Raw genomic sequence first — 27,994 nt, forward strand, 5'->3', positions numbered from 1 at the left:
TAAGCCATGGCATTTTACCAGGTGAAAGAGCCACTGAACAATCCACAGCAGTGCGCAAAAGCAAAACCAGAAGATCGGTGTGAAAACAATTCATCCATATTCAACCAAATGACATGCTGGAACAAAATACCACTAGGAACTTTGATATGTGTATCATTGTTTTAATTAAAAGTTACTACCTTAGCAGCAGCTGCACACTGAGAGCGGTTTGATCTGCAGTCAAAATGCACTCACAGAAGTTTCTGCTGGAAATCGCCTATCTATGGCTGCAGAGAGCTCAGCACAGGATAATTCACCTCTTGTTCGCATCTCAGTTTTCACCTGGTTACCTGGCTTACCCTGGCAGATAACCCGTGCAGCATGTTGTGATGTCAGTTTATTCCCTATGACTTCTCTAAGCACCTATCCAACCTCAAACACAGATACCTGTGACTCTTCAGACAACAAACCAGAAGGAAAACTAAATCCAAAACTGATTACGAAGAGAGAAGGAAGGAAGGAGGCAAGGTGCAGTGTGTGTTTGCCACTGCCCTGGGGAGCTAGGAATCCCTGCAGCTCTGTCAGTGCAGGAGCAAGTGACGTTCATGCCCCACTCCAGTGGACAGCCAGATGTGGAAAGGGTTTATCTCAATACCAGAACAGCCATAAAGAACTAAAAGGCATCAGAATTGATTAGCATGTAAGAATGGGGATGTTAACTTGTTTCCTTAGCACATGCAAGTGGATTCAAAATCTTGTCTAGATCTCTGCTGATTTCCATGATACATCATCTGCTTGTAGGGAGGAGAGAGGGAGGAGGAGGGGAGAGGGGAGAGGGGAGAGGGGAGAGGGGAGAGGGGAGAGGGGAGAGGGGAGAGGGGAGAGGGGAGAGGGGAGAGGGGAGAGGGGAGAGGGGAGAGGGGAGAGGGGAGAGGGGAGAGGGGAGAGGGGAGAGGGGAGAGGGGAGAGGGGAGAGGAATTTCTCCAGTGATAAGACCTAGGATATTTTAGGTCAATGAAACCAAGCCAGAGTATCTGAGCAGAAACCAAACGGTCAAATAATTTTTCTTCTTCTATAAAATAATGTAGTTTGAACTCAGTATTACTATTTATGTTAATTTTTGTTGACTTTTTCCTTAAGGCCATTCTTTAGTCTGAGCTTGTTCATTATTAGGAAAGACAAACAAAAAGGTTATATTTATAATCAAGTCTTTCTAAACAAGTTGGGAAATCTTTGACTTCCTATACAACTTTGGGCCTAGAATGACTAGAACAATGAATCAGCAAAATACATTATATGTGATGGAATGCTGCACCATACACCAAATAAATCTGATGCTTTTTTAAAATTAAAAAAATAGCCAAGAAAAATTAATTTTGTCCAAGTTAAAAAAATTGTCATGACTTTAGCTGGCTCTATATATTGTTGACTTAAATCACCATAGAATAGCTTGCATTTCTCTCTAACATTTTAGTTTTAGCCCCCTCAGGATGTGCATATCTCCATAAACAGTTACTGATCAAGGAGGCATCTCTGTATTTGGCTCTCTTCCATAATGCGAAAGGGAGCTTGTGTTATAAATTCTCTTTACCCAGCTTTCACTTCTGTAGACACACTGACTGTGATCCACTAGTGCTACAATTCATACTTAATTCAGCTTCTTCTAATGTAAAGGCATTATGAATGAAAACATCCAAAAGACATGAACTGTTTTTCTGTATTTTCACCTGTACTTCATGTGTGAAAGGGTTTCAACCTCAAGAATGCAAAGGACTGGAAAAAAAAAAAAAAAAAGAAACCCGTCTCCTATGCTCTCTACTGCTCCTTCAATTCAGGGATCAAAGGATCTATGAACAGTAAAAGGAGAATCATTTCATAATGGGCAAAGATATTTCTCCTTCCTTTGCCTGCAAAATAACTCCAGAAAACTGTGGAACCAAAGTCAAGTAAAGGACTTTCTTCAAACAAGAATCTTTAGTCAAATCTAGACTCGTGTATCACCTGCAATTCCCACTCAGGCCACAAGTAAAGTTCAACACACTGAAGAATCAACATCAGAAAGAAAACAGAAGTTTGTGAAACACAAAAGTAATAAACTATGTTGTTAAATACAAGACTTGCACTCACGCTATGTCATCAGGATACTTAAGTCTACACTGCAATCTAGAGTTTTAGCAATCTATCCAAACTATACATAGCTTTGAAAAAAAATACACTTTCTGTTCTGCTTTTGTTTTACCACTTAACTAATTCTTCAACTTAGTAAATAAATGATGATATTAGTACACCTGTTCCTCCTAGCTTTCCAAGATCTCTTTAGCTTCTAGCAGCCTCTGGGATAGGAAATGTTTTGATTTTGGGATGTTGTAAATTATTGAAGAGACTTGCAGTGCTTGTCAAACTTGAGCTAATAGTACATGATTTTGCTGATATTATTAAAACTACAGTGACACCAGTTTCACATGTCTGCTGTATTTTGTAACAAATGGCTTATTATCTTTGACTTTACATTTCTTGAAATTACACAGATAAGGAACTGTATATGCAACTGCAACCATCATGTTTATCAGCATCTTTAGCCATTCATCAGATTGAACAATTAATAAAGTATTCATCTGTGACAAGAAGAAACCTATCTCCAAAGTCTGAGAAATTATTGCAGTAATCTAAATCCAGTCTTATCCTGAGGCTTCTTATGAGGGGGAAAAAAAAAATATCAGACGCTCTTGCAAGATGCTGGATTTTTTTCACACGCCAGTCCAGCAAGAAAGAACCTGCAATCACAAGGTCACTGAATGTAAGATTTCATGATACTTTTGTGTTAGTGATGACAACTACAGAAACTGGGGCAAAAATCCAACTGCCTTCATTAATGTGCCTGCAAAGCATGTGAGCACATGAATACAAGCGAGCCATAGCCCAATTACATAGGAGTAAATTAGTCAGCTCTGCATTTTATTACTTATTCACCTGTAAATATTATCTCTGAAGTAACTGGAAACATTCCCACTGAGTTCAATAGCCTCTAGATCAGGTTTAACACACAGATTCACATGGTGTTTCCCAGTGTAGGGAAAAAAAAAAAAAAAGAAAAAAATGCACCCACACAATCTGTACGCGCAACTTTAAAGATCCTATATAGATACTTCCACAGACATCTATGCTTCAATGATACTTCCTTAGTTAATCAGGTGAGCATGTGCCTACATGTGTTTAAAGATAAGCATGTATACAGGTGCTCCACTGGACCCATAATGAGAATCTAAACGCAGTTTTCTTATTCTGTGCTTGCATACATTCATTTTCATTAAATACAGTTGGTCAATGCATTTACAGTCATACTGAGCTTTGAAATTCATTCACTTCCCAAAACAGCCAAATTGCATTTATCTTTCAGGCATATTACAAGACCAGAGTTTTTGAAATAGCATTTAGGGAAGGCTGAGGAACAAAGGAACTGCAACACTGGATCATATCCAGGGTCCTGTCTCTGACAGCAGTCACCACCAGCTGCTTCACAGAAAGAAACAAGAATCTGCAGTAGGTAGACGAGGATAATCTTGCCACACGTTAGGGTTCATCCTGGTTTCCAGCTACTAAAGACTGGCTTGAACTCTGAAACCTGAGGTATAATATCCACTTCAAAATATTATCATTATTAATTATCAGAGCTCCAGATAACCCTGCTAGCTATGCAAATATCATATCGTATATCCAAATACTGCCTCAGCAGAATCCTTTAGCAGACTTCAATCTAAAAAAAGTTTTCTAAAAACCCCCAAGTATCTCCTTGTCTCAGTTCTGAATTTGACACTTCAAAATTTAACAGACTAATAGGAGTAGAAACAAAAAACTTTTTTTATCCTCCTGCATAATTTCTTAAACTGTACATGTTTATCATGAGACTTCTTTCATTTTCTGTTTTCTAACTTTAACACTTTTCTACCCTGTTTTCATTAAACAGTTTTTTCAATAATCTAACTTTTATGGAATAAAACTCTTATCTGCATGAATCTGGTTCCTTAGTTATTTATAGGTTCAATTATTATTTTTCTGTCTGAGGGTTTGGGGGGGGGGGGTGTTAACAATTTCTTTTCCAGGCATGAAAGATTATATTAGTTTTTAAACCATAATACCATTACAGCGTATCAGTAACAACAGAATAAGGATTCCAGAATTTAGTCCTGAATCAATTGTCTTGAGTAGCTGCATAGTTAAAGACTGAGCAGTTTCTATGATGAGAAAAGGATGGGCTGATGGGCAGATCAACGATCCTGGTACTAAAATGAAGATCTCTAAAAGATGAGTAACATGCCTTCATCATGATACTGGCAGTTTTGCATGGAAACACACTATGTTCTTAGTTGGCAATTGGCTAAAAGGATTGCCTGAACACAAAATACCTAATTTATCAATTTGTCTATATGCACATACACCTTTAAAAGGGATGAAATAGACAATTATAATTATGGAAACAGCTCTCGAGTAGTGGAGCTTAGCTCACCTGCAAATAAAAGTAAAGTAAAAGCACAACTGTAAGTGTAATGTTGAGTAAGGGGAAAAAAGCAAGTACAAGTAAAAATGAAGATGTATGCAAATTTGTTATAAATATAAGGACATTTTACCAGATGGAGAAATTGGGCAGTTCATCGTCATGTTCTCACACCCGCAGAGTTGTTCTAAAACTACTCTTCATGAAAGCAAATATAATTGGCTGTGCAAGTAAACTGTTTAAATAAATCTTGATATTATATAAGAACCATCTGAAATTATTTTCTTTACTTATCTGAGTACATCATTTGGAAACATAGAGAAGCTTTGCCTCTTGGCCACTCTCTAGAATTGCTATGTCCTAGTCAAAATTCTTTCTACTTTACTGGGGAAGTGGAAAAATGCTGAATGTCTTTAGTGATACAATACACATGACAGCAAGAATGTACCTAACTAGCACCTATTAAAATGTCAGACTCCAATAAAACAGATTCATTTTTGTTTAATAAGAATTAGAGTTATTGCTAGAAATATGTTTAACTGCTACCACCAGTGAGAGAAAAATGTAACCCATCTGCACAGCTCTTTAGATAAATCCCTCTCAGCTGATGTCCATGCCCGCTTGCCTCTTCCAAGAGCTGATATTTAAACTCCACCATACTGTTTACAATATCCAAGCAGCACAGCATGGCTGGAGAGGTACTGGTATCTTTCAGATGCAGCAGCATATCTCTATCATTCAATTTTTGTAGTATAAGGGATGAAATTCATCAGGACAGCAAGACAGATAATTTCTAAATTCAGATTTAAATGCACTGAAAATAAGTTTTTTCATTTGCATTTTTGTGTCCTGATTTTGTTGATTATTTCCTGATGAGAAGGACTTCAAACACTTACTATTCCTTAATATAATATTAGAAATTTGTCATTTTTTCAATGACATATGAGAATACCAACCTAGAAACTTCTGAAAGTTTGAATCCTGGTAAGATGTGCCGTTAGACTGGCAGGGACAGTCCTGGCACAGCTGAACTTATTTTGCTGGGTAGTGACAACTTTTATAGCATGATTTATGACTATTTTAAAATTAAAACTCCCATGTAATTTACACAAAATTGAAGCAAAATTATAATTTCAAGTGTTTCATGTAACAGAAATTGTTGCTAAGGATGTTCATATGTTTTAAATTACTAAAAGGATACATCAGACCAGGCATACTGTTCTGCAATATAATTTGTAACCATCAGTATGAATAAAAAAATTTCAAAATCAATTCCTAGTCAATTATTGATAGACTTTATCTCAATAAAGTATATATAGCAAAGAAGCTGGTTAAATACACACTGCATATTCTATTAGGCATCATATTTCATGCACCTCAAGAAAAAAACTAGGAGTTATTTTGGAACAAAATTGATTTTTTGGGGTTTTGGTCTTGACGATCTTTGGTTTTAAACACTGAAGCGGAAACCCACAAACTTACATTTTGGCGCATTATTGCTCTGTAAGACCTATCTGATTTGGCTCAAATATTCTCAAACATTTGATGCTCACAGATTTATAGTCACTCAAAATTTGCACTTGCAGACCATTACTCAGGCAAAAATCCCAATAAAAGTCATCTGAGTATCCATATGAGTAGGAACTGCCTCCAAAGCAGTCTGCAAGAGCAACTACTCACATGGGTTGCGCATCTGCTCAGGGTCGCACACAGATACTCTACATATGTCCACGTCATAGCCTCCACCTTCACACTCCCCAGCTCATCCTGTTCTGGTGCATTACTATTTATATGAGTTTTACATTTCAAGAACTTCTAGTACTCTTATTTCTATTGTTCAGCAAGGACAGTCTTCACATCAGATCTTGATATTTAGGTACATGAGTCCAACAGAGACAGAAGGTTCATGTATGTGTTCTGTATAAATATTTATAGCTGGATATTTCAGGGTTTGACGTGCAGTGTTTAACTGAGCACTCCAGCATGAGGCCTCTGAAAACATGCTGGTCATGAACAGCCCACCCATCCCTCTCCTTCTCATTTCCAGCTGTGGGCATAGGTGCCCAGTTTCTTTGCTACAGAACTGTCAAAGCACTAGAGGACAATCTTAGAGAAAGCCTGATGATGAGCTAGAAGTTATATTTGGAGGGAATAACTGCTAGTTGTAAGAAAGAGAAGAATACCTCAAGGGAAAAACAGAGGACTAGGTGACTGCTCAGGCAGCACAGGGAGAAGCTGAAAAGCAAGTAAAAAGTGCATTCAGTGGAGAAGGGGAATCCAGAGGCAATGAAACATCATAGGAATGATGAAAGAGATGATAGGGAAAGAAGTAGAAGATGAGCAGCAGACAAGAAAAATGAATATGCATTTAAAAAAAAAAAAAAAAAAAAAAAGGTAGATTAGCCATTAGTGCTTTCTTAGCCAAGAAAAATATCCTGAGAAGAGAGAACTAAAAATACGCAAAGATTTCTCTAGTCATGCTTTCAGTTGCTATAGTTCTGAAGGGATGTAGTAGGGAGGTGGACAGAATTTAGTTGTGGTCAACAATGGGAGGACTGAACTGCATTCAGTAATGACTGGTACAAATAGATTAGAAAGATCCTAAGGAGACTGAAAAAAGTCTGAAAAACACTACAAAATGCTGCCCATCTTACTGAAAGCTTTGAAAGCCCAAAGTTTAGTTTTGCTCTGAAATACTCTTAGAATCATCCTTCCTTTAGATATACTTGGGGGGGGGGGGGGGGAAGAATGTTGTACCATAACATTTTTCATGAGTCTAAAGCTAGACCATAAAAACCTATTTCAGTTTAAGGATAAATGCACATTGACTAAACAAAGAATAGAGATTTCTCCGCTTGTTTAGTTTATTCACTGTTACAAAATTTAGAGTACTGTAATGCATCCAGGAATAAAAAAAAATAATAATAATAATAAAAAAAAAAAAAAGTCTGTTTTCCTCCATGGGGACCCCTGCGCCTGCAAAAACCAGAAGTTGACTCTTCCATTTTACAGCCCTTCTGTCAATATCACACACCGCAGACGTGATCGTTTCTCTCCAAAAAGAAGTGAATGGAATTATGTCATAAGCCTATCAACTCTGTTTTCCAGAGGGGCAATAAGAATGACATAAGGCAGACATCCAGGTGTGGTGAATGTTTCCGAGCTTGCCTGCAGGACCTGATTCCAAGCTCAATTATATTTGTCAATTAGGCTTGTTTTGCAGTGATGTAATACTGCTCCTTGCAGGTCACTTGTTTGGCACACCGGAAATATATTCAGAAACAGATCCCCATGGAAAGTGGTCTGGACATGAAATTGAGCCTTTGGTATGGAAGGATATTCACAAAGTTAGAACATCAAATATATTCATTTAATACAGTTTTTCCAGAGTTTCACTACTGAATTAATCTTTTCAATGAAGCCAAGGAGAAAAAGAACTTTATGTTCACACAAATCTCTTTCAAAGTTGCTGAGATACCACATTAAAGGGCATCACAGATAAAGTAATGGTGAAGAACTCTGGAAAAAAAATATGACTTAAAAACTAAATTTTTCAGTAGTCTGATTTACCCTATAAGTTTATCTACAACAAGGTGGAAGCCATTTGGGACAGACTATTCAGAAAAGCTTGTTTCTGTTTCATCTGCCTACACTATGCATTTACTACGTGAATAGTCACAGTTCTGTCAATCTGGCAAGTGATATTATCAGTACAATTTCTATATTAGTACAAACTGCACAATATATCTTTCAGAATTTACTGCATGACTGAAGTATAAGGATTAAAGATCCCAATTATCTAAATCATGCAACAGATTCAAAATGTATAATCAGAGGTTTTAAGAATTTTCATATTGCCAGACTGCACAATTAGCATGCTTACAGCTGAAAACACATGTCCCTGAATAAAAGACACAAACCAAGAAAAACCTCAACCTAGCAGTATAGAAGACTGATGCTACAACATCAATAAACAAAAGTTAGATGGCAGTCACAGATGACACCATATCATTACCATCAACTTTTCATGTTCAGATACTTTACAAATAAAATATATAACTAGGCTTCATACCCCTATTAGGGACAATCTAAACTTTTTAAATTATTATTTATAAAGCTGCAAATCCTTAGATTCTCACAGGAGTGAGAAAGGGACACAATGAGGAAGGTCCTTCTTACTTTTCTCTTATTGTCAAACAGGCACACATACATACAGAATTTATTCTTAGTCAAACACCAGCAAGCTAACCAACTTCCAAATTATGAAGCTGTCAATCTAATTGTTTGTCTTTATTATTATTCTTTTGACATTTGTATCTAGCTTTACTGAGGAAAAAAATGAAAAGCTTCTCTTCCAAGGCAAGCAACTCATGCATAATTTTAAAGAAAAAGTAATATCCCAATTAAGTGTTTTGTGTTAATAATAAACAAACAAAAAAAAAAGGTCATCCAAATTAACTACAGTGAGAATGTAAAAGTTTCAATTAAGTTTTCCTTGGGAAAAGTTTCCCCAGTGCAAGACAGAATTTCTGGTGCAAAGAAGACCAAGGCCAACAACAGAAAAAAACAATAGATCAAGGAATTCAAGTTCGAGCCTATTCACCAAACCTTTAGCGATTTTTTTAAGAAGGGAAATACCTCACAGAAAAAATGCTAGAAAAAGATTTATCTGAGGACAGCCAGCAGTCCAGAGGCTAGAACAGTCCTCGGTGATGTGGATATGCAACAAAACTAAGATGTGTGGCCTAATCTCCCACTGTTCACAATATTTTAGTTGGAAGATGACACCAGAGTATCTCTCTCTCTCTTTTTGTTTTTTGGTTTTTTTGTTTGGTTTGGTCTACGGAAACAAAACAAAAGCCTTCAAAAAAACGTCAATATCAAGTAAGTGCAGACTATGTCAGATGGGAAATTCTTTTCCTATCCATCTCACTCCGTATGTTTCTCAACAGAAATCCTTAATACATTATAAACTGCGGTAGAATGGAAAAAAAAAAAACTTCAGGAATCCACAAATAAATGTAGATGCACACTGCAATAAGAAAAGCTTCACAGTGCCCATTTAAATCTAACTAAGCATTTTATTTTTTGGAGTAATACCTGATTTATACAAATGCTGATCTACGTTCTCAGATTCTTTAAAGCCTAACATTGTGATGAGTATGGCGTTGCAGTTTCACATCTTCTGGCAAATTAGATCTTGAAGATGAACTAAGAATGCCTTACACTTGAACTTCACAATGGTAAACACTGAGGGCAATATCCTGCAGAGAGACACGAGGAAATATCCGAGACATCAGAAGCACAGAAACTATGTTACATCACATCCCGCTGTTACAGCATGCCAGGATACTTGTTATAAGAAGTAGCATAACCCAAAATTCATACATAGGTTAAAGGTCCGCAGACAAACACACAGGAAACCACACAGCTCATCAAGTTCTTCTGCACGTCAATAGCTTCCTTACCAACACTCGTCTCCTCAACACCGTCACAACATTTCTCCAGGCTCTTCTCTTCCCTGGAGCCCTTACTCCAGGGCTCCCAAGGTGCTGGCTTCACTGCCCAGACTGAACTTTGGGGTTGTTGCATAAAATAGCTGCTGTTTTAGATGCAATTGAAGACATCAGTTCCAGAATCAACTCCTAACCCTACTGTGCATCTGTCAGACTCTGTAGATTTTTCACAAAGCTGGAAACTTTTCAGCCTCTGTAGCATCCTGTACTACACTGCTTCTGGGAATTTTAAGTCAATGGAACAGTGTGATTCTAGGCACACTCACTAAAATGATCTCTTCCTTACGAAAATGTTAAAATACACACAGAATACCTATAAGTAATCCCACAAAATACCTATAAATAATGCCTCAGAGGCTGTCTCATTCTGTTTCTAGTAAATTTCTCCAGCTCTTCCACAAAAGGCAAAAATGGGAAAAACGGGACCTACCAAAAGAAGATTAATTCAACAGTTAGGACTGTATCTATAAAGAGTTATCTATCTAGATTTTTAACTATATCTAACTATAGATCTGAGGCTTCATGTATTGTGCTTTCTGTCACAAGATCACAAATGTTTTCTCATGGTCTATGGAGTAAAAACTAAACAGCAAACACTACTCACTGGAGAAAAACAGAGTGCAAATAACTTTTAAAATACAGGTGAATCCATCTTGTATCAGCAACTTTGGAGGGATCTTAGCTGCGGTTGGTTTCAAAACATTTTATTTGCTCACAAATTGTGGTAGGTCAAATTGTTGTAGCACGTCTGTAAAATTTACTCACTGGAGTTTCTGAAGTATGTCACTAGGTAAAACCCTAAGTGACTTTGAGCATTCCCCCATTTTGCTAAATTGCAGAAATTCACTTATATCTGGGACCTAACTGCCGGAACAGTTAAAAAAATAAAGAGCACTTTTACAGGCTCAGCTGTAAATCCCCAAGATGCATAAAAGCAGGTATTAATTATATCCTAGATACAAAGTTTGCATACACTGAACACAACCTCAGCAAGGATTATCTTGTTTTATCCTGTTACCTCATGCATAGGGTGACCACACAAATTTGAGTGCGAACAACTCACACCCCTGAGTGTGAAGCTTGGCTTTGTCCTTCTTTAGGGCCTCACTGTGGAAACCATCCTAATGACAGACCCATGGGAGTCCAGAACCCACCCCAGACAAGTAAGACCTGACCTAGAGAGAACACACATTTGGGTTATGCTGTTAAAAGAGTCTGAGCACCCGCTATCCCCATCACCTTTGATCAGGTATCAGTACTTCACAGGCTAAGATTAATGGAGCCTTTAGTGAAGGTTTAGCAGGAAAAGTAATTGGTAAATACTGTTGAAGGATCAGTTTCATTGATAAGTAGAACTTCCTAATTTTTGTTAAAAACAATTGGTACATGGTACAAACCCAGTGTGCGGCAGTGACACACATTTTTATTTCTGAGGAACTACCATACACTAAAATAAATAAATAAATTGGCTATTTACTGAATAGAAAACCTCATAGTGATTGCTTTTAAGACTAACAGAAACTACACACAGCTAAGTCTTCACGCATCTACCTGTCTCTCATCGCACCTTGTGAAGAAGAAGCAGCAGTACAAACTTCCATAAAATATTTCAATGGGACAGACTTTTCAAACAAATGTTTCTTTCTCCAAACAAAACAAAATTACGGCAGAGAATTGTCAACACTGTTGTCTCATGCACATTAAAACACTTCGTATTATGAATTATAATTTTAAATTATTGCCACTATGAAACAAAAAGCACTAAAAAAATCCCAAACTGAGTAAATACACATTTCTTATTATATGAAATGATGCATATGAGTCTTCCTAAAAAACTGAAGATCAGAAGAAAAGAGTTCAAGTTAACTATGACCAGTTACTTACATATATATATTAGTGGGTGCTAATTAGGAAAAAGTAATATTTTGTTTGCAGTTGCTTCTGCTCTTTTTGAACTTGAGCATTCCTCAATTGCAAGCAAGTAAGACCTAACAATTCACACTTAGGAACAAAATATTTTTGTGATTAGAAAAACATAGTGGCTGCATATTTGGCATATATGTTCACCACATTCTCCTCAATAAATTAAACAAAACCACACAGACATAGTGAACACAACCTTTGGCTGAACTAGTTTTCAGAATATAAAACAACTAATTAATGCAAAGGAGGCTGATGGAAAACTTGAGCACTTATTTAACAATAGAGCTGTAGGGAGTGGACCACCACTCTTGTTCGCAACACTGCGGGGGGGGGGGGGGGGGGGGTGTATCATCGAGATACACTTGTCTACTGACATACCAGTGAACCCGGTTCCTGGGGTCAGTGAGAAGGCTGCTGATAACTTTAATGGATGAAGAATTGTATCTGGCATTAAGGAGTCAGAAGTCCTAAATCAGCAAGGTAAACGTTGTAGAAAAGCACTCATTTGCTCTGCAAGGTGAGAAGAGGCTATAACTCGGCTCTTCCCCCACGGTTTAGAAAGGGGTCGGTCAGGCACAGAGCGAGCGGGGGGCACCGCAGCACACCCTGTAAAAGCCCAAAGCCCAAACCCCACCACATACTAGTTGGGTGATAAAATACGCCGGCGCGGACTTGCACGGCTGAAACCCCAGCAGCGAGGGAGCGAGCCCACCCCCCCCGCTCGGGCCGTGCACTTATCATATACATATTCATAGGGCGGCCGGCACCGAGGGCCCGCCCCGGGTCCGCCCCGGCCGGCCGGCCCCACGAGAGAGGGTGCCCGGTCGGGGGCGACAGGTTGAGATGGAGGAAGGCGAGAGGGAGCCCGCGGGAGGCGGCACCCGCTCCCGCCGGCGGGGCCCGGCCCGGCCGCTCCGCGCTCCCGGCTTGTGCCGCGGGCACAGTCCCGCCCCGAAACCTTTGAGCGCCGCCGAAGCGCGCTCTGCAACTTCCGCGTCCCGCGGCGGCGTCGAGCCGGCAGCGGAGCCCGGAGGGGTCTCCCCGCCGCCGGGGACGCGGAGCGGCGGCGGCCGGTCCAGCCCTGCCCGTCGCCGCGCCCCTCTCCCACTCAAGCCGGAGGCGCCCGGGAGGTGGGAAGTCCCAGAGAAGCCGGTCCTGGGGACCTTCCCCAGGTGAGGGAGCCGGGCGCAGGGCTCCGGCCCCGCTCTTCGCTGCTGCCCCGGGAGGGAGCAGGTGAGCCCGGGGCTCCCCCTCCCCACACCGCCGTGAATACAGGCGAGACAAAGTCACCATCCGGGGAGGGGGTGGGGAGCTGTATTAGACGTGGAAGTCACTTACCGGCTTTGCAAGGATCCTTATAATCTATCGCCTCAGCTTTATCCTCTTCAGTGAAATCATAAGTGTAGTCGTAATCGAGGCCAGAGCAGGAGGAAGGCTTCCCACAGACAGTCCACCCGGCCAGCCACAGTGCCATCCTCCAGCAGAGCATTTTCATCCTCCCTCTGGCAAAGAGGCGGTGGGCAGAGTGCGGATGAATTAGGCGGCCGGTTCAGCTGTCCACGCCGGCTTGGGGAGGGAGGGTAAGGGATGGAGGAACCACTGGTTTGGGGGGGAGGGTTGGGCTTGGGTTTTTTTCCTTCTCAACCTGGAGGCTCTTCCGAGAGACGGTGCTCCCTAGGTAGCCCCAGTCAGACGGGTGCAACACAGAGTGAGCAGCATACGAGCGCCGCTGCCCCTCCTGCCCCCAGCCCGCCACCTCGCCGGGGAGAAGTCGCTGGGTGTGTGGGTGGGCGCTGGGGGTGGACTCAGGCCGGGAGATCCTGTCTGTCAGGGCGTCCCCTCGCCTCTGTCAAACCCCAGCCAAACTTCCCGCGGAGGAGGAGGTGGAGGCGGCCGCTGCCCGCGTCCCGCTCCGCGCCCGGCCCGCGCCCCGCCGCGCCGCCGATCCCGGTCCTGTTGCTGCTGCCAGAAGATAGATCCGGGCTGCACATCAGCAAACTACCACGGGGAGAGGGGGAAAGAGGAAGAAAGAAGGAAGGAAAGAAAAGGGAGGGGGGGTGGGGGGGATTGGGGGTGCACTGGAGCAAACGCGGAGCCCTAGTGATGGGAGGCAGCAGCTATGCTGGAGGGAGCAAAGTGTCAGAGCTTCCCCCCCTCCGCACAAACACTTACTCTAAGCTCTGTCTCTGGTCTGCCCCCCCCCCCCCCCCCCCCCCCCCCCCCTCCGTCCCCCTTTAACTTACGAAAACCTTACAGGCAACTAACGCACAGTCGTCAGCATCCTGCTTACTTATTCATACAGTCAGGGTCAGGATCCGGGCTGCTTCTGATCTGCTCCCTTGATAGTCTTATGGAAACACACGCGCATTCACTATATGTCTCTATCTCCATATAGCTTTCTCTCTAGATAAGCAGTGCATGGCATTTAAACAACAACAACAAAAGAATCGAGATCAGATAAAACAATGCACAGATCGACACCCGGCAGCCAAAAAAAGCTCGAGAGAATGGGTGATGAGGAGGACGATGAGAAGAATTAACTGCAATTTAGGAGACGGGAAAATAAATCAGTGGCTGTGTATTTCTCCCTCTGCTGCGGCTGCTTTGCAGTGTTAGCCCCATGAGCTGACGGGTGGGGGTTAAGGAGCGAGGGGGAGGGGGAAAAGAGAAAAGTTTAAGCGTCCATAGTTTGTTTAAAACAGAGGAAGGCAATATAAAAGGTCCATTGGTTTCCAGAAGTTCAGCCAAGCAGCTAGGAACCCGTTCCAAAACGAAAGTAAGAACAAACAAACAAACAGGGAAAAAAAAAATAATCAAGGCAAACGAAAAGTAAAATTGCAGCAGGCAGCAGGAGCGCTGAGATCTTGCAGTCGGGCTTTCCTGTTCTCACGTGGATGTCCAGGAAAGTGGTGGAGGTTTATTTTCCAAGCGAAGTTTCCTCGGGAGCCGCCGCCCCGCTCCGCTCCGCTCCTCTCCTCTCCGCGGTGTCCTGCTGCGCCCCGCCGCGCTTCAGCGCCGAGGCGCCCCGAGCCGCTGCCGGCTGCGCGGGGCCGGGTTTTGTTTTAAAGCCCGAGAAGGGATCAGCGCGCAAAGCCTCATTTCAGCCGATCAACCTGGAGAGGGAGGGGGGAGGAGGGAGGAGGGGTGGAGATAAGTGCTGCTGGAATAAAATAAGATCGAGCGGAAAAAAAAAAAAAATATACACACACACACACATATATATATATAGGTAGCTAAAGATCTCCCTGCCTCCTCCCCTCCCTCCCTGCCTCCTCCCCTCCCCCGAGACGGGCAGCTCCGATCCTGCAGAAACGCCTGAAACTGTTTCAGACCAAGGTGAGACTTTTCCGTAGCAAACTCTACTCCTCCTCCTTTTACGAGTTTCCATGGAAAAGGGCGGGGGGGGGGAGGGGGGGGGAACGAGGGGGGGGGGGGGGTAGCGGGGAGTTTCTCCTGCTCCCATTTCGCCGGGGTGTCACATTTAACACGGACTTTTGAAAGGGCTGCCGCCAAGAACTAGCTGCGGCTTTCTCTCACGCCCGAGCCCGCACAGGCTCCCTCTCCCCGCAGCACTTCCCGGTCGCCTTCCCCCTGTCGCAGGGGTGGAAATCCGGAGATAGTCCCTTCCCCCGGCTGTGCCAGGAGCGCAGGCAGAGCCGGCGCCGCGGCGCAGCGCCTCCCGGGCAGCCGCCCTGCGCGCCTCTTTCCTCCGCGGGCGCGGGCCGTCCGCGCTGCCCCAGGTGGGGGGGGCAGCGCCGGCGAGGGCGCGGTGAAAAGCAGTTACGAAACTCCGGGTAGGCACGGCTTGCGATCGCCGCTACCGGGAGGTAGGCACAGCTTGCTGTCGCCGCTATCGTGGCTGAGCTGCTCCCAAAAACGGGGGAGGAGGGGGGGGAAGGCGAGACAAAAAGCGTACTGCCTGCCCGGAGTCGCTCCGTCTGCCCCTGCCCTCCTGCGAATGAGGGGTTAGTGTTGCTATAGATAGGTACTCTCAGCAGTTCTTACCATTAAAACTGGAAAGGTCGGTTGAGACAGAGGTAATAACAGCTTAATAACAGAGCATATTAAGGCGTCTAGCACCGAGTAACGTCAGTGTCTTTGAAGCATCCATGTGTTGTGCTTCCTTACGTTTTTGGCATCTAGGTTGTGTCCACATTACTCCCAACTCAATCTTGTCGCTCCAAAGCCGAAAACCAAGGAATGAGTAGCTGCCACTGAAAGGCTTATGCAGCTATTCCATGAGGAATAACTGTTCTCTGTCCCAGCAGTTCAGTTTGCTGTGTGTCGCAAGACCTGCAAAAAGCACCACACACCAGATCACAGAAAAGCCTGAGAAACTTGTGGCCTGCTCCTTTTCCCCTCTTCCTCAATGTAATTTCTGTGACCAACCACCGCAGACACTGGGAACTGACTCCAAGGAAGCTATCAGAGACCCTTCCTGTCAATCCATCACAGCAGTGTCAGAGCCGATGAATACCTTCGCTTGCACAGTGTCATGGCTCGGTGAGCTGTGTTTTGCTAAAGAAAAGTTTGATCCAATCTGAAATCTAATTTTGGGGGGGTTTTTTATGTCCACAAAGGAGATAGTTTATTTTACAGTGTCATTAATTACACGTGCATTTCACATATTGGACCTCCCTAAGCTGGTTTTGTTGTTCTGCTCAGTCTTGTTTCATATGTGCACACCTTTAAAAAGTTAATTTTCTTCCCTGCGCCTATGCACCTCCACCCCAAAAAGAAACAACCTCTGTCTAACAAGCACACGTTTATCAATAGAGCTTTAGAAACACTGACTTTGCTGATTGCTTTACAGCCCCAGAAGAGGAATGTACAATATGCGATCCTTAACACACCAGTCTCCCCAGTGAGGAGATTATTAAAGTCTCTCTCCAGTGGGAGATTAACTCTCCCAGCAAGGTAGGCACTGATGTCACCTTCAGCCTCCAACCATCAATCTGCCCCCAACCTCAGCATCACCAGCACTAGCAGAGCAGCACCAACCACTCACAGCCTTGAGGACAGCTGGCCTTGCAGAGCCCTGACTAAGACAGGAAACAAACTCAGAAATGCTAGATGGGAATCATGCAGAAATCTGGGCACATAAGTGCTGTGACAAATAAATGTGTGTATAGGTCAGAGTAAAAGCTGTTTTCTGCTTATAATCCAGAGCAGCTACACATTAAAACTACCTTTTAAAATAAGCATTTCAGCTCTGCAGAAACTATTCTACATTGCTTAGGTATTAACATTCCCATCAGTCACATTAGTAAAAACCTTTCCTCGTATTAAGAGAAATTTTTTCCTAGTAACCAAACTGGTTGACATTTTTTTAAAAAAAAACTTTTTCCCTAAGTAACCTGTTAAATATTCAATCTAGCTTCTTTCATGATACAAAATTTTGAAACATTTTAAGTACAAAATATTTTTTTCTTATCACACATTCATGTCTACCATTCCAAAAAGCTCACAACTCTGATAATCCATCTGACAACACAGTCAATCAAAAATCCATCCTACAGCCGTTTCCAAAGAAACGAACACATAGCCAGGAAGACAGAATGCTTAAGCTGGAAGGAAACCAACCAAAGGAACACAACGACAGCAACAACAGAACTCCAAGCACTTTCCCTTTTCCTTTAAATTTCCTGGTTTGGGGGTATATTACAGGGACACAGATAATGGTAAATGCAGTTATGTTAGAAGTGGTGGTGGTATTTTTATATGTGTATTTTTTAAATCCAGGAATCTGGAGGCTTTTCTGCTCTTCCCACACACACACAAAAAAAAAAAAAACCCTTTAAAAAAAAGGACAAGTATGTAAGAAAGACAGACACAATCACGGAACTAAAAAAATACATCTGAAACATCATTGCTCACACCTCCTCCTCATTCTTTGGCTATCTGTCTCCTGCTTAGGCCTCCATCTCGTGTGGAGTTTTAGGTGGGTGTACACAATGGGCTTATTCACAAACATCAAGCGCAGCACATGCCTAAGGCTTTGAAGGCTGAAGACCATGGCTGGTCAGCTCCTTGGGACCAGGGCTCGTGGGATTTTTCAGGAGGCCAACACAGTGAAATTCAGCGGGAGCTAGTTACCTTCCTGCTTTTATCTCCCGATAAACCCATTCCTTGTCTCTGAGGTACCTAGAGCACTTCTGAAACAGCTGAAGCTGTTTAAGTAGTTCCCTATTCACCAAACTGTTATTCTGTGGGGAAATACTGAAGCTGAAAGTGCATTGTGGCAAATAGACTGTCTACAGTAACAAACAGGCATATACACAATCATAAATATATACTGAGTAAACTACAGAAACTAAAATTAAACTTTTGAAGTCAAAAATCAAGCACTCATGATCTTAACAGCAATGAGCTCACCTGTGAAACCTTGTTTCTCCATTCTCTCCCACATCTACTCATATACTATGAAAACTGTTCATTGCACATTCACATACAATTTTTTTCTACAGACCTCTGTGCTTAATTAACAAGAAGCCCGTCAATGTTATGTTTTCTGTTTTATTTTCGAAAACATGCCCCATGCTTTATTCATTAAACACTTATTCAGATCCTATTCTGCATACAGTTATTATTTTCCTCATGGGTTTTTTATGGAGCTTGTTGCTACAGTATTCATGTGCTTCAAAAATATTAATTAGTTTAGTTTCATAATACACCCCTCAGATGAGGGGGTATTGTGACAGGATATGAATATTACACATGGGAAACAGTTACAGATTGCCTGGTTTGATATATTGTAGACCTGTCAGGACTTGGCACTATAGAAAACCTTATTTCTTCAAGGCCTGGTTCCCACTGGTTTCAGTTGCAATAATTTACGCACCGAGTATCCATAACTACTTCTAATCAAACCCTGGAGTTTTCAGACATCTGAAAATGAGAAGCAAATAATTAGCAAGAAGTGTAGTTTAAAAGCCTGGAACCAGCTTTATCAAGGAACTCTGTGGCAGAGGCAAGGGCTAAGACTCAAATTTCAAGCTGTTCAGCTCTCTGAAGACTTTAGACACCATTTCTCTTCCCATAATTCCTTTTCTTCAATACTTCCTTCAGTTTCTAGAATAAACATGATCAGACTCCTGTCAGTAACAGCCCCATCATTAATGACACCCACATAATTCATCCACCACCTTGAACCTTCTGCTCCTCCATGCAGTACCTGTTAGCATGAGTAGGTAGTCCTGTGTTTGGCCCAGGATTTGAAAAGACATGTCTCTCTTCACCACTGGATTTCACAGTTATTACTGGCAGAAGAGGGACAGCGAATCTTGGGATCCCTTCCAAGCTCTGGAAGACGGTGGTTTTTAATAGCACATTCCCATCTGCTTGCTTCTCATGTCCATTTTTTGCCTTATCTTAGCTTGATATTTCTAACCTGTCTTCATTCTCCCTTTAGTCTTGGCTGTTCATCCTGGTTTTGCTTTTCTTATCTAGTTAATGCTAGTGTTTCATTCTCATCTCAGTTCCAGCTGTCCTAGTTGCATGTTTCTTTAATCTTATTCTGGGATTCCTCACTCTCAGCTGTGCAGGGTTGGTTTTTTGTTGTTTTGTTTTCACTCCCATTATCTAGTTCATTGTTTTCTTACACCTTCTCATCTGATTTAACTTCTAGTTATACTGACATTCACCTTCTTTGTCTGTTCTTTACTGCAGATATGCACCACAAAGTTGATCTTGCTCCTTGACCTTATTCCCTAGTTAGTTATCCTAGCTCCAGCCCTTATATTGCTGTTCAGGCAGGTTTGCTTGTCTGCAACCCTCTGTCTATGTCTTTCCTTTCACTCTGACTTCTCAGGCTCAGTTTCCTTACACAAACTATTTCATTGTCCCAAAATACATCCACCATTCTCATGGCTGATTTCTCCTAGTCACATCCCACATTCTTTCTCAGGATCTTTGTGTTGACTTTACCATGCTGCAAGATCAGTAGTACTTTCCCATCTATTCAAGTCAGACAGCCTTCCCCTCCTCATCCCATAGGTACAACTGGGGTGCATTAAGCATGTGAAATCATCACTTCTTCTCAATTAAGTTCCAAATCCAAGCAAGGCACAGCTCAAAATGATCATGTAAAATGTCATTGCAGGTGAGGCACTTGGTTACGAGAGCTGCTAAATTCAAGGCTGACTGGTGGTGTTTAAGTCCATAGTAATGCTAAAGGAAAAAAAGGGTATATCCCTTGACATAAGGGCTATTACTCTCCTCCTTTCTGTTCTGCTCAAGATTTAACTATATTTCCTGCACGCTGAGCATACTAAAGCCCTTCCAAAAATACAGCTATGATTTTTGATTAGGAGAAAACCCATGTATTTGCAAGTTTCATTTTCAAATACCTGGATAATTTAAGCTAATATTCTAAAAGCAAGGTTGAAGAACAAGAAATTAAAACTAAAAATCAGCTTGCATGGAAAATGTCACACCAAATCTTTACACTTAAGCAAAGGTACATAAGCAACTTAAACAATATCTGTCAGCAGACAACGTCAGGAAATTTTAATATTAGATACGCAACCAGACTTTTTATAACATCATGTGTGTTACACCCTCTCCATATTTAGTGCTCTAAAAACTGCAGAAGAGCATAAAACTCAATTGAGAATACATACTGATGTTAAAACAAGTAATCAAGCAACAACAACAAAACCAGTGGTGCACTACTTAAATTAGAAACTGTTCTGTGTTTGCTCAGCATCCCTGATCCTCATCAAGCAATAAATCAATTTGCAGTAGCTGTGGACAGCTATTTAAACACAGGGCCAGAAGAGTTTAATTGTTAAAGCAATGTTCAAAGCTAGAAGGTATAGGAGGTTAGTACAGGAGGTCATATTAAATATTCACTTGTCTGAAACCAGCTACATTCCACGTATTAGGAGGCATCCTGCTCTCCTCTTAATTAAAAAACAAAGTCTATGAGCTTTGAGCTTAGCTTGCAGTTCTTCAGAAGACAGATAGAGACTGCCAGATGAAAAACTGACATCTAAATGTTTGCCAACTTGATTTTGTTTGGTTTACTTTACTGTCCAGCATGCAAAAAAAGCTAAAAGCTGTTTGTTTTGAAGTTTGTAGTTTATTTTTACAAGTTGGTAAAGCATTCAGGATTTAGTTCTCAACTTTGTTAAGAGGCTGTTCCTCGTCAAAGTTGACTGCAAACTTGTGTTTGACTTGCATAGGAGCTGAACAGGATCACTTACCAGTCATCATTCTAGACATTGGCAGCTGGTGAACATAGTTTCTTTAGCAATTATAAGGCAATATAAGTTTAATAAACTATAAGAATGATATTCCTACTCCTAGACCTGTTCACCCTTCATCTATGAACAGATGTTGCTGTTAGACTGAGAAGTGATGTTTCTTGTTAGACTGATTAGGTATATAGGGTTAATCTTACCCTCCAGTATTCAGCATACTGTCACATAGCTAGGAGTCAGTGGCTGATTTTTGACAGCAGAAAGCCTCTAATGAGCCTGATCTTGAGTGACTGCTACGCATTCTGATCTTCCATTCATTCCTAGAAGATGAAGCAGCTCAACACCTTGCAGAACAGGATTCACTATTTTGATCCATACCTAGCTCAGATGAAAAACCTCTGCTTTAGTTTACATTGTAGTTTATCACTTATGGTTAAGCTCTCTGGCACTTACGGCAGAAAACATGTATCACTGAGACGAGGTAAGGAATCAAAGCAAATAGAGGAACCTTGCCCTAATTGGGCTTTCTGCATAGACACAGTGTATTCTTGTAACTCCAGATCACTGAAAATAAATAAGGCATATCACCAACTTCCAGGAGGAAGAATGACAACTGTCTTACAGAAAGCAGCCAGAAACTATGATAAAGCACTATCAATGACAGCAATATTGTCCTGTAGCTATTAGCCTTGTTTTATTTGTGGTAATATTTACATATTATCACATATACGGCAGAGAAATTTTACCCCTTTCATCATTGCCTAACACATATTTAATTAATACAGGTAGCATCATACCCACTGAATTTTATGGTGTAGCTACCCAAAAAACCCCTCATATACCTAAAGTGGCTTAGCTAGTATCTTTTTCTAATCTTTGTAAGATCATAAATGTCTATGACAAAACTAATTTAATTGCATTCACATTATCCAGCTCTCTTCAAAATTATTTGTACTGTGTTTATTATCAGTTCTTCCTTACTACAACAGAATATTTTGCTAGACTATGCAGCACAAGCTTCTTTTAAAAAAAGACACTGATGCATCATGCAGCAATAATTAATATCCTCTGTCTGGAGAATTCAGGGATTATATTGTATTTTAAAGATGGATGTTCTTTCACTCACCAAGGTGATAATTTTGTGCAAACACTGATCAATATTTGCTGTAAATAATGTATATTTTACAGTAATTACACATATATACAGAATATACATGTCTTACAATTTGAGCTAAACATGCAACCATTTCAGTAGTTTTTCTTCAGCACAGTTATACGACTAAACCCTTGCAATTCATTTTATTGCCCCCTCCCCTCAAAGCTATACAATTTGCAATACTAGAGATGTTATAGATGACTGACTAGAGATAGTTATTGGCAATTGTGTGCACATATACGTATACACACAAGTCTGAGGTCAAACCACTTCCAAAATTAAACCAGAATATGGAACCACCATTTACATAAAATTTTCATCCTTCAACAAAAGGGTCAAAGAGGTCCCAGGCACCACTTATACATGCATGGTTCTGTGTTGCGCATAATACTGAGTCCAGTCTCACTGCAAAAATAGTATAGATTTACTTTCTGTATGTGCTGCAGATCTGAAGAGTCAGATTTACCACACACACTCCAGGCACCTAGGTTTGGGTTTCCCATGTGCTGGCAGGAGTGCCTTTTCAGATTAGGCACTGAAGCCTTTATGAGTACAGACTTAAAACATCACACATATGAACAACTCAGAATATTCAGGTATGGAGCATAAGAATCAAGGTGTATGTTTGTACTTGTGTTTATTATTATCTAGAACTGTCACAACAGGAAAGATTTTTTTTTTTAAGTATGTGCGTGCATGTGCATTTTATTTCTTAAAAAATTGCACTTACTATATAAAAACTGCACTTAATTCCCAACAACTAAATAAACCCTAACTCAGTCTACTGTAAGCCAATTTGTATCTGTGTGGATCCTCTTTTTCAGCAAATTACATGAATAGTGCTTTGCAGGGCAGACATTTGCAGATAAATGCAACAAGACATATTATCAAAATCCTTGCACTAGAAAAATTTGTAACATAAACCCTCAAATTTTTCACAAAATACTAACAGTGAAAAGTCAGAAATCTTCCTGGTTTAAGAGTTAACTGTACTGAAGTGATAGCTCCTGACTTCTAAATGATTCAGATAGTCTCCAATTTGTGAAAAGCTCTTTTACTACTACTTCTTCCTAAGCCTGTTTACTTCTCTCGTATGCGAACATAAATATGCTGATAGCCACTACTTTGTCACTCAACTGTCTTTAGAAATCAATATTGTCCATTTTTATTCTTATCTTTATAAGAAATTATTTCATTTGGTATCAAATGTCAAACTATTTATTGAATAAAATTTTTGATATTTGCATATTTCAGTTGACTCAGAATAAGGCTGCTTGATATATTTGTAATGAGTTCCCTACTCCTGTCTAAATTCCATTTACTTTAACAAACAGATCAGTTTGCCGATTGTCTCCACCAGTAAATTTGGATCTTTTGTTGTTATCACTTGTTACACTTCTTTCTCTAACTTCCAGCCTCACTCTCACCACAGTAACAGAACATTTGTTTGGGAAATAAAGACAGAGGAACATGCCCAAGGTTTGGTTTAAAAAGCAGTGACAAACTAGATGAGAAAGCTCTCTCCTGAAATCCAACCTGTTATTGTATCTTAGTATCAGAACTTTCATAAGGAATATTGTTAATGTAGCCTGTATTTTTAATGTAGTCCTCCTTCAGATAGTGTAGACATAATTATGTTAATCAGGCAGTTTGCTAGAGAAGTACTGAAACACGAGTAGCAGCTCAAGGACTTCACTGTGGAAGAGACGGGTACTTACAAATAAAATTTATTATTCAACATTGAGCATTTAATGAGCATAATATAGAAAACACCGCCTGGCCAAGCCTCCAGTTAATAATATCCAGATTAAGCTCTGCGACAAAAATAATCTCACCTGTACCAGGATTAGGCCTTTTTTACGGATTACTTGACACATGTATTTAATAATAATTAGATGCCGTCTTCTTCCCTGACTCGAGCCTCCTGTCCTGCTCGGTTTTAGCAAGCAGCCAGAGCCCGCGGGAGAAAGGGCAGCACATGGCCCCCAGTTCCCGCGTTCTCCCAAGCACCACCCTCCGCCCGCCAGCGATGGCATAGCAGGCGATTTGTAGAGAGGTCTGGCAGCCTCGCCCTAGCGAGCAGGTTGCGATTTTTTGGCATCCTGCGACCCCTAGTGAGAGGCCGGGCCGGGCGAGCGGGCGGGCGGGCGAGCGGCCGCCGCCTCTGCCCCGGCCCCAGCCCCGGCCGCGGCCGCGCTCCCTCCCGCGGGGCCGGGGCCCGGCAGCGCCGGCGGGCTCTTGCAAGGCACCGACTATTTCCAGGTCACGGGCAAGACATACCTCCGGGGATTTCCGTTTCCCCCATTAACTGACTGAAACGCTACTATAAAAACATAATAATGCGTCGCCTTTGGTTGCTTTGGAACAATGCGCTGGTTGTATTGCAGCTTCACAAAAAGCTGCTGTTTGCGTAAACTCTCATGGCAAGGGAGGGAGAGGTGAGAGACAGCATCCACCTTCTACGTGCTACCAAAAAAGGCAATAAATAAAATCACCGTCTACACCTCAGTGAGCTTTTCTACTTAACTGTGTACATGTAAGGCCTAAGCCTTTGCAAATAAGGGCGGTCCGTATGGAAACAATACTTGTTTGCCTGCTGGTATTAGGAAAACATTAGTGAGAAGTTAATCTCGCAGCATTCGTAATTGCAAGCTAAGCTTTTTGCTGCTCTCATCATGCTCAGATCCACCAGAACAATGGAGTTTAAAACAGTGATTCTGTTCTAAACACATACATGAATTATAAGCTGAAAATGTAAACATGCAAATATTGAAGAGGAAAGGGTATTTCTTAACTTGATTCGGTTCCCTCAGTTAAGATCAACTTGGTATTCACCTACATGCATCAAAACGTGTTTTTATGTACACATTATATATCAAACTGTTCTGTGCACTTAGACATAGTGTACACACACTTTTAAGGGCCACAGTTACAGCATAAAAGGTATGAGGATGCTGGTTTTGTTCCTACAATTTCTTAATAAAACACACAAACAATTCTACCTAGTGCTAAAAAGAAATATGCTAGAACATTGTGATTGTCTGATAGAAATGAAAATAAACGTTAACTACTCCAAGTAGTTCACTTTTTCAATGGAAAGATCTTGACAATCTGACTGGTAAAGCACTGTTATCTATTAGATGAAAAGATTCCAGTATGTGAAATGTATCTGGTTTTCAAAGACACATCAATATTTTGTGATATATTCATTTCAAAGAAGCAGTAGAGGCCTAAAATGAGGGCTTTTTGTTCAGCCTATTACATATAATTATGACTTGCCTTTCATGAACAGTATTGCCTTCTGATTTGTAGCACTCTATGGTTAAAAAAATCCCTAAACTCAAAGGCAAGCTTTCTAGTCATTCAGTCTTCCTAGTTTCCATTTGCTCAAAAGCAGAGTTTGGTCCAAGCCATACTTAAAACCAAAACTGAAAATTTCAAAGATCTTCAGCAGTTCAGCTCTGGAAACCTACTTTGAACTTTCTCAAACAATTTTCTTTGGGAGTTTAAATTCTCCCAGATGTTTGCATAGTGGGAGCATGGATAACATGAATGTTGGACAAGCCCGCAACTGCCATCTCCCTGTTTAACATTTTGTTGGCAACGTGGACAGCGGCATTGAGTCCACCCTCAGCAAGTTTGCCAGTGACACCAAACTGTGTGGTGCGGTTGACACACTGGAGGGAAGGGATGTGCCATCCAGGGGGACCTGGACAGGATTGAGAGGTGGGGCCGTGCAAGCCTCATGAAGTTCAACAAGGCCAAGTCCAAGGTCCTGCACATGAGTCAGGGCAATCCCAAGCACAAATACAGGCTGGGTGATGAGTGGATTGAGAGCAGCCCTGCGGAGAAGGACTTGGGAGTAGCAGTGTATGGAAAACTGACTATGAGCCAGCAATGTGTGCTCACAGCCCAGAAAGTCAACCATGTCCTAGGCTGCACCAAGAGAGGTGTGGCCAGCAGGTCGAGGGAGGTGATTCTCTCCTCTGCTCCACTCTTGTGAGACCCCAGCTAGAGTACTGCATCCAGCTCTGGGGCCCCCAACATAAGAAGGACATGGACCTGCTTGTGCAGGTCCAGAGGAGGGTCACAAAGATGTGACTTTGTGGCTGGAGCATCTCCCCTGCGAGGACAGGCTGAGAGAGTTGGGGTTGTTCAGCCTGGAGAAGAGAAGGCTCGGAGGAGACCTTATAGTGGCCTTCCAGTACTTAAAGGGGGCCTGCAGGAAAGATGGGGAGGGAGTCTTTATCAGGGAGTGTAGGGATCGGACAAGGGGTGGTAGCTTTAAACTGAGGCAGGGCAGATTTAGATTAGATATAAGGAAGAAATTCTTTACTGTGAGGGTGGTGAGACACTGGAACAGGTTGCTCAGAGATGTTGTGGCTGCCCCCTCCCTGGCAGTGTTCAAGGCCAGGTTGGACGGGGCTTTGAGCAACCTGGTCTAGTGGAAGGTGTCCCTGCCCATGGCAGGGGGGTTGGAACTAGATGATCTTTAAGGTCCCTTCCAACCCAAACCATTCTATGGTTCTATGATTTTTCCAGTGCTGCTTCTAAATGGTGGAGTGCCTCCTATCCCTTGATCACTTTGCTAAATCACCATTTTAAGCAAGGTACTGTCAAGCCTGTAAATTGCCTGTGAGAAAATGACTAGTTCAGAGAAGTCATTGTTATATTTCTTCTATGTATTTAAAATACCTATCATATGCTTTGAAGGAAAGGAGGAGTCCACCTTTCTGCACCAGTGTGGTAAATATCACAGCTTGTGTAACATGTAATAGTACATTGTTGAACAAATACTCAATAAAAGAGCTATGTTTCTTCTATGTAATCACTCCTCAATATGTCAGGCTAATTTTTCTTTAACTTTGCTCCACGTATGGGCAATCTATTACACAGAAGTTTTTCTAGGCCTGTTTGGCTGAGCACAGAAGCTGCAAACCCCAGTGATACTAATATAATCCTGTTGTGTCACAGTGAGGGAGGTAAGGAGAAACAGCTCATCGAGACAGTAAACCTGGTTCTGTGCAGCAACGTACATCATGTTGATGGCTTGGTTCATGATTACTGGGTCTCCCACAGCTGTATGAATCAATTTGTAAAAAAAATTATCTTTGTGCAATTAGAAGTGTACATTACTGAATGTAAATTATATATTTTTTAAGCATATGGTCTATGTTTGAAGTTTTATCTGATTTACCAAGGATTGCCCTAGGCAGAAGATAAAGATTTCTTTTTAACAGTTATAAGAGCTTGCTTTAAATCATTTGTTCTTTTACCAAATAATTCTGGAAATTTTCACAGAAAATGCAAATTCTAAGTTGATATTTACATACATTCTCTGTAGGTGTCAGCATTGCTTTATATTGTTGTAGAGAACTGTATTTTTTTCTTCTCAAAGGAAGAAAAAACAGACTTGTCATTTTCCAAATGAAAGATAATTTTTCTGCTGTCAGTTTGTCTCTTACTACCCATTTCAGACTAAGAGATTTAATACTCTGTTACATAGGTGCAACTAAAGTAAATGTGCAGAATAAGCCTACATTTTCTTCCTATGCACCTGTTTTCAGTTTTAAAACCTTCTTATTTCTTTCCAGTTATTTTCTGTATAAATATCATCCTTACTGATGTAAGGTTCATCTAACATTTGCAGATATTTCTCAAATATTGCAAGGAGCAACAATTCAGTGATGCTAAGTAAACTGTGAATCTAGCTTCTTCACACAG

The 27,994-nt window shown here is 41.4% G+C and overlaps 1 protein-coding gene across 3 annotated transcripts in view; it reads right to left on the reverse strand.

The window, feature by feature from the left end:
• TLL1 (tolloid like 1) overlaps nt 1-15,263 on the reverse strand; it is a 141,249-nt gene extending 125,986 nt beyond the window's left edge. Inside the window, exons 1-2 of one of the 3 annotated variants that reach the window (XM_074822874.1) lie at nt 14,166-15,263; nt 13,250-13,873 (exon numbers count right to left, since the gene is read on the reverse strand). In XM_074822874.1, coding sequence (XP_074678975.1) covers nt 13,250-13,406 — 157 coding nt within the window. In that variant the 5' untranslated portion in view covers nt 13,407-13,873; nt 14,166-15,263. Of the gene's footprint in view, nt 1-9,572; nt 9,595-13,249; nt 14,036-14,165 lie in introns of those variants that run through there. The other 2 variants (XM_074822873.1, XM_074822875.1) reach the window with 2 other exon arrangements.
• Between the last annotated feature and the right edge of the window lie 12,731 nt (nt 15,264-27,994).

The sequence above is a fragment of the Strix aluco genome, chromosome 4, assembly GCF_031877795.1.
Source record: "Strix aluco isolate bStrAlu1 chromosome 4, bStrAlu1.hap1, whole genome shotgun sequence".
NCBI classification, from domain to species: domain Eukaryota; kingdom Metazoa; phylum Chordata; class Aves; order Strigiformes; family Strigidae; genus Strix; species Strix aluco.